An 8103-nucleotide genomic window follows, 5' to 3' on the forward strand; every position below is an offset into this window, starting at 1 on the left:
GATTTTTGAGATACTTTTGAGCTATAAAACCACCTGTAATTTAATAAATGTAAGGTAGAGCTGTTTAGGCTACGTTTATATGATGACGGTTCTGAACAGAAGATGCAAAAGTGGCGTCACGTCTTCACTTTTTATTCTACGTTTAGACAAGCGTTTTCGGGAGGAAATCGGCGTGCATACGGTTACCCAACAGTGTACACATGTTTGTCTCTGTGTGCTGTATGTATGTAACATAAACACGGACGCGATGTGAGCAGATCTGACCAGAGTTTTGCGTCTTGGGCAGTGTAGTCGGAAACGCCACAGCGGAGCGTATTCAACTTTTCTACTCTGGAGGGTGGTTTCAGATGTTTGCAATTTTAAGCCCCAAAAATGCAGTCACAGTGTAAACAAAAGGCACTCCCAATAAAATATTTTGTCGTTTTTACCCACAAGTGTTCTCGTGTAAACAGGACCTTATTGCTCTGCCTGGAATGTTCCACAGTATGACATTGACATCTCCATAGAAACAAGCAGGTGACGGGTGACCTCTTAAGTTTATTTTTAGCAGAATGAGCCTTCACTGCACCAAACATGACTTTTCTTAACATATTAATGCGACTGACCATCACATTGACGTCCACGACAGAAAACACACAACACTTTAACTGTGACATTGCTCCGAAATTGAACCAGCCTATCTGTGTGTAAAAAGTTACATGTGTCCACTGCATATGTGTCTTAGTCTGTTCTTAATTTCACGATTCGCTGGTTTCCTCTCTCTTCTTGTGCCTCTCTGCGTCATGGGCCCAGCTCCGTGTTAAATCTTTACATTTCCATCATAGTGCCTCTCTCTCTCACTTTAATGCTCTCACTCTCTCATAGAAAAGCCCAGGATTTAAACCTTTATGATTTCTATAACTCGCTCTGGAATATTCTAATTTTCCTAAGCCTCTCAGATCCATATTGTCTCGGCTTAAGGTCCGTCTTTAAAGGAAATTCACTGGCTCTAAGACCACTGTACTCTGAATATTTGTGATATTTTTTTTACTTTTACTCGTCCTTCTCAGCCACAAAGGATCGGGCAACAGTATTGGGCTGGATTATAATATTTGTTCAGTAGGGATTTTGTGCCAAAGAAATTATTATTACTAAGAATATTTTTAGTTTTTTGAACGAGAGTCTGCCACCTTCTTGTCACCATGGAGATGTTATTGCTAGAATGTTCAACAGTATGGCATTAAACACGCAGTTGATGTGATGAGGCAAAGTCACAGCTCAAATCATAGTAAGAATACTCAATTTTTTTTTAAGAATTTGTATTTATTTGCAATAAGGTCACCTATAATTCATTAAATTCAAGATATACATTGAATGCTTCACTGTGGAAACTTCTGGACAAAGAAATATTTAGTCAATTAAGGCAAATACTGGAAACGTTACACAGTGGAGCTTTAATTTTTTACTCGCCATTCATCCATTCATCATTTTTTAGCTACATAAACACTTGTAATTGAACAAAAGTAAGATATAGTATTAAAACTGCACTGTGGAACATAAAAGGCAAGCAATAACATCTCCATGGAGACAAACAAGTGGCAGATCCTTCACTGGAAAAGATGCTCCTTAATTGATCAAACTAGCTTTAAACCAGGTCCAAACCAGGACTAAACTAGGTCTAAACCAGGACTAAACTAGGTCTAAACCAGGACTAAACCAGGACTAAACCAGGACTAAACCTCTACTAAACCACTACTAAACCAGGACTAAACCAGGACTAAACTCAAATGCCAGGACTGAATTTTTATGCCAGAATCACGTCTTGTTGCCACATCACAACATGTGCTCAGACGGGATAAGAACTGGCAACCCTCCAGTTCTATGGCAGACGCTTAATCCCCTGCACCACTGCCATTCCAGACTCTTTTGAACACCGCACCATTATATGTTTTCTTCTTGATTTTCTGTTTACGTTTTTGCCGTTTGCTCCTCAGACGTGTCCGGCGCGGGGGTCGGCGGGGCTCACAGTGCGCCCCACACAGACCGAGGCAAACTGGGCTCCGTGCTGAGAGACCTGGTCAAACCTGGAGACGACAACCTCCGAGAGATGAACAAGAAGCTCCAGCACATGTTAGAGGAGCAGCTGACCAAGAACATGCATCTACAGAAGGTATGAGCAGGATCTCAACCGGTTTACACAAGTTTGTTTGGGTTCAGACTAGTTCAAAGGGCCTTTAAAGCCATTGCAAATTTAGTTTTAGTTAATTTCAGTTCACTTTATTTCCCAGTTTTTAGCTCATTTCAAGCATCCTAATTATTCATACCTTTTAAGCACTTTTCACAATTTTCAGAGGCAAGAGTGGAGTTTTGCCATCACGGTAATACTAATAACAATTAGCAATTTTTAACAACTCACTTCTTGGTTTGCGGAGGATTAAAGACTCTATAATTTGATGCAGACTGTGGTTGCTTTTACAAAATAACAAATATACTATTTTACCATATCGGACCATGAAAAAAAAATCAGGTACAGCCCATTTAAAGGCCCGCTTTTATTATTTTCTGATCTCTGTTATAATGTTTCCTCATCACAAACATACCTGGAGTTGTGTTTTGTTTCATTCACACATGTTTAACACACAAAGGCTCTGTTCCACCTTGTGATGTCATGTGGTAATACAGGAAGTGCTCCACTGTGCTTTTAAACTCCATACACCTTCACTAAAATCATTCTGAATTGCCAATATTTACTGAAATAAAATAAAAACATGAAAAATCCCGCTTCATGACATTGCAAGGTGGAGCAGAGCTTTTTTGGAGATGTAGACAGACTAATAAACCAGGATTACCATATTTTCCGCACTATTAGGAGCTCTGGATTATAAGGCGCACTGTCATAGAATGGTCTTTTTCCGAACTTTTTTCACATATAAACCGCACCGGACTTTAAACGAAACACAATAGTTGGATGGCTCAGTGGGACTTTTTTTGTCGCGTTCACGGTGACGCTCGGCTTTGTTCAATTGTGGCGCGTAGGGAGGGTGCTGTCTGGTACCGCTGGATTGTTGGCGTATTCGCAGTGACTCAGTTGTGGCTAGAAGTGGCACATTGCACTTGCTTTTTCGGTTCGTTCCTCCGTTCCACTCCTCGTCCGCGTGGAGTGATGAGTGTGGCTGTGGGTGTTTTTCGCGCCGTGGTCGCTGTCTGCTCCATGCGTGTTTGCGTGGGCTGTGGGTGGTGCGGCTTTGTAGTTTACTGAAGTCGTGCTGGGACACCCGAGTGGATTCGTGTATAGGGCGCTCTGGATTGTGGGGCACACAGTTGTTTTTTGATGGGGTTGGAATCTTATGAAGCGTGCCCAATAGTGCGAAAAATACAATACTCAAACATGTGTGAATGAAACAAAACACAACTCCAGGTCTGTTTTTGGAGGAGGTAACAACATCGTAACCATAGACTGTATAAAAAAGAATTTGGAGATGGGCTCTATGTTATGAATAGGATTTTTTTGACAGGCAAAACGTAAAAAAACAAAAAAAAAAAAAAACAGAATCACATAGAATGGGTTAATACGAACGTTTTAAGACCAAAATTATGAGGCCTACTGCAGCAGTTACAGAGAGAGGGGTGACAATATTCCAATGTAAGTCAATATGAGCCAGATTCAGTAGGAGCCTATGTCCATTTATTTATACAGTCTATGATTCTAACACAAGTAAAAACTCACAATAGTCAATTTTGTGTAATAGAGTGCCTTTAAGGTTGAATTTCAGGTCTAGAGGGATCTGATGAGTTTGGTGTAAATCTAACACATTCCTTCTCTCTTTTAGGATCTGGAGGTTCTGTCCCAGGAGCTGGTCCGGGTCAGTAAAGACGGCTCCAGTTCCGCCTCAGGATGAAGCTGATTCTTCCTTCCATGTTTTTTTTCTTACAAACTGGAACGGACTGGATTTTATTTGGACTAAACTCAGGCTCCGTCCACACAACACTTTCCCAGAGGTTACAGAAAGAGATGTAAATAAGAAAATATTAATATATGTGAGTTCTACACTAACATGTTTCACATGTGGTGCACAATGGCAGAGTGGTTAGCCTGTCTCTTGCCCCTCAGTCCTCCCTCCGTTCCTGCTGCAGAGTGATTAAAGAGCCCATATTACACTATTTTCTGATCTATGTTATAATGTTTCTTCATCACAAACAAACCTGGAGTTGTGTTTTGTTTTATTTACATGTTTAACACTCAAACCCTGCATATTTAGGCTGAGTTCTTCTTTCAAACCTTTTCCACCTTGTGATGTCATGTGGTAATACAGGAAATGCTCCACTGTGTTTTTAAACTTTATACACCTTCACTAGAATCATTTGGATAATTTCAGACCTCTGCTGAACAAAAGGTAAAAAATAGCTGTGAACTTAAGCTGTTAAAACTTCTGCTTCATGACATCACAAGGTGGAACTGAGTATTTTGAGCTTTGGAGATGTAGCCCCCACCTCAAACATGTGTGAATGGTAACAAAACACAACTCCAGGTCCGTTTTTGGCGAGGTAACAACATTATAACATGACTTAAACCTCACAAGAGTCAATTTTGCATCATATATGACCTTTAATCTGTCTCCTGCCGCTTAGTTTCGAGGTTGTGGGTTAGACTCCTGATCTCTGAGTGGAGTTTGCATGTGCTCCCCGTCTTTCCTTAGGTCCATTCCTCTGCCTCCCTCTGTCCAAACACACGCACGTACAGGTGAGGCAGTCAGAGAAAGTCCCAAATATGAAAGCGAATGTTTATGAGAGTCTGCATTGTGCACCACTCAACTCCCATAGTAGTGGATTGTGGCATTGGCTCTTTATAAAACACTATGACAACAATTAAAAGGTGCACTGCGCAACCTTTGTGGTGGAGGGTTTGCCATTTGCACGTCTCCATGGTGAAGTTATTGCTTTGCCTGGGGTGTTCCACTGTACGGCATTGAAAAGATTAAATATATCTTGTATTTATTCAATCAGAAGTGTTTTTATCTTTCAACTACCCCAAAAACATACATTATTAACATGAGTGGGCTCACATCTCCACAGATCTGACCTGTAACTTGCAGGGTTCCCATGATGGAAATGTAAATCCTGGAAAAGTCATGGAAATTGAAAATCTAATTTTTCAGGCCTGGAAAAGTCATAGAAGTTCAAAAATTCGATGAACGTTTTGGAAAAGTCATGGAATTTTAGTATCTTTCACGCAACTACAGCATTCTGTTAAGTTATCAATAGGATATTATGATTATTTCCAAACGTCTGCGCCTTTTGTTTAAAAGAGACGACAATAAATGCACTGACAGTGTTTTGAATGTTAAAAAACTATAATACCAAACCATAAGGTGAGTGAAAATAGTTAACATTTCATATTTAGCCCTAAAGTCTGATCAATTCTACACATATAGGTGCTGTAAAGTCATGGAAAATTCACTTTAGGTCACTTTAGGTTTGAAATATTGTCAGTGAAAAAGAGTGGGAACCCTGAACCTGGCCTGTTTGTCTCCATGGAGATAGTTAAGTTAAATGCCATACAGTTGAACATTCCTGGGGAAAAAAAAAAAAAAAACATCATCCTACATGGACTCAAGCTGGTTTTGGACCCTCTTCCAGAAAAGTTACACAGTGCGACTTTAAAGTGTGAACGGAGCCTGTATCTGAATGTACTGTTTTAAACCAGTTCACACCAAACGCCACTCCTACTTACTTTGTCCTTTTTCACTACGTGCTTCTTTGGTCTTCCTCTAGGGGGCCTCGTCTTTCATGGCCTCTGCCGCCTTTTACTCAAATATTCACTACTCCTCGTTTCCACACGTCCAAACCATCTCAATTTGAACATTTTATCTTTTTTCTACTAAATACACAAAGTATTCTACCCATCCGAGCCTTGACAAAGTTTGACAAATGTGAAAATGGATTGCAGGTAGTCACGCAGTCCGTCACACCCCAGCTGTTTTACCGTTAATATTTTTATATCAGCTGTAAACACTTTTTGTCGATGATTTGGTGTGAACTGATTCAAAATGTGTGTGTGTGTGTTTTGTCAAATGTTTATGGTAAAAGTCTGTATTTTTTCGCTGCTGCTTTTTGTCTTAATCTGCTTCACCAACGGTTTCACTGCAGCAAAAACTCAAGAGGTTTATAAAGGAATCTGTGGACCAAACCAGGATTTATTAACAAGAACAAACCAAGAAACTGTCCCTATCTCGCAATGCTTAAACGTCCTATATTACACAAAACTGACTTGAACTTTTAATCTCGTTTAATGTTGTTACCTCAGGAGTTGTGTTTTGTTTTACTCACACATGTTTGAGTAACTCTTTATTATTTGTCTGTCTATGGCCCCATCCACCCTAGTACGTATTTGAGACGTTTTTGTTGCGGATACAGTGTTCGTCCGTACTAATTCGATGGAAAACGGCTCCAGTGACAGAACGATTTGGTGCCGCCAGCTCCCACAAATGAGTACAGATCTGATCCATCACTGTGTGGACGCCTGAAAACACTGATACGCTAATGTAGGTCTAAGTAATTCACCGCCAAAACGCTAAGAGGCTAGAATATATGTCCATTCATATATACGGTCTGTGCATAATCTCTGAAAAGTTTAACATGAACCATCTCCAACGCGACAGAAGCACAGAACAGACTCACCATCAGCAGAACACCCCTCTGTCACAGAAAGAACACTCATAATCCACTGAGTCGTGTCTTTTAGACCGACAGAAGCTGAACCGCATCAGCGCACAAGGAGCGAGATGTTTTTTTGAGCGCTCAGTTCTGTAAAATGTAAACAAATATGCTCAAAGCTGTGGATAGGGCAGGCTTGTGGACACAGAAACGATGTAAATTGTTTCCGATACGGTGGTTCATTTCAGTGTAAATGTATCCTACGTCTCCAAAGCTAAAAAAAATGCTTTGTTCCACCTTGTGATGTCATATAGCGGTAGTTTTCAAATTAACAGCTCCTTTTTACCTTTTGTTCAGTAGAAATGGGCAATTCTGGTGATGAAATTCTCTAAAATTATTCTTTTGAAGGTGTGTGGAGTGGAGCACTTCCTGTATTAACACATGACATCACAAGGTGGAACAGAGTTTTCCCTTTGAGAGAAGAATTCAACTCCCAAAACGCAACTCCAGGAATGTTTTTGATGAAGAAACGACTTTATAAGAGATCAGAAAATATGATAGTAATAATATGAGCCCTTTAAGACCTGGATTCACAAGGGAAAATGCTGTTATATTTCACACAATGGTAAAGTCTAATAATTTCAAAACACAAAACTAAACCTAAAGACTAAATTATTACGTTATTCATATTAAATTGTTGATAAAGTCTGGTTTTATCCATTCTTCTCTGCCTCTTGTAAAGCCTTATGAAATTGTCACAGTCTACGTGTTGGAGACTGTATCAAACCCTATGGACTGGGCTCTGTCTACTTGCTGCAGGCGGCTCTTCCTGCTGTTTGTCTGTTTGTTTTTAAAGTGTTTTATTTGAGGCCTGTTGATTTGTATATAACGCTGTCACATGACGGGTCACATGACTGTATCTGTGTGAAGAATCATCTGATTATTATTATTATTTATGAATACGATTATGACGCTAATTATTGGAACTGAAATTAAATCTGTCACAAACTTCATCTGTTTTTCTCTCTTTTTTAAAATTTCTGTTAAAGGTGTGCTACGTAACTTTTTGGATGGGGGTCCGTCACCTGTTTGTTTCTATGGAGATGTCATTGGTCTGCCTGGAATGTTCCACAGTATGACATTAAACAGCTCTAACTTACATTTATTCAATTACAGGTGGTTTTATAGCTCAAAAATAAATACAAAAACAGGCATTCTGACTGTGAGCGGGGTCGCCTCTCCACAGATCTGACCTGTAACTTGGTCTGGTTTGGTCTCCATGAAGATAGAAATCTTGTAACACTCCACAGAGAAAAGTTTTTGACGGAAAAGTTACACAATGCACCTTTAATTACAAATACACAAAAAATAAGTTTGATGTTTTGCTCATTTTCTCGTGCATAATGGACCAATCACACGAAGCCTGGCTGTTACCATGGCGACAGTCTGAGTCAACAGTTTCTGAGTTTA

The 8103-nt window shown here is 39.8% G+C and overlaps 1 protein-coding gene across 2 annotated transcripts in view; it reads left to right on the plus strand.

The window, feature by feature from the left end:
• The window catches only part of gripap1 (GRIP1 associated protein 1), a 28092-nt gene extending 20446 nt beyond the window's left edge, over positions 1–7646 (plus strand). For both annotated transcript variants that reach the window (XM_020922399.2, XM_020922400.2), the window contains 2 exons: positions 1974–2149; positions 3810–7646. In XM_020922399.2, coding sequence (XP_020778058.1) covers positions 1974–2149; positions 3810–3878 — 245 coding nt within the window. In that variant the 3' untranslated portion in view covers positions 3879–7646. The remainder of the gene's footprint in view (positions 1–1973; positions 2150–3809) is intronic.
• The last annotated feature ends 457 nt before the right edge of the window (positions 7647–8103 follow it).

Source organism: Boleophthalmus pectinirostris, unplaced genomic scaffold (genome assembly GCF_026225935.1).
Source record: "Boleophthalmus pectinirostris isolate CB_2022bp ecotype Guang Dong unplaced genomic scaffold, ASM2622593v1 HiC_scaffold_8, whole genome shotgun sequence".
Taxonomy (NCBI): Eukaryota; Metazoa; Chordata; class Actinopteri; order Gobiiformes; family Gobiidae; genus Boleophthalmus; species Boleophthalmus pectinirostris.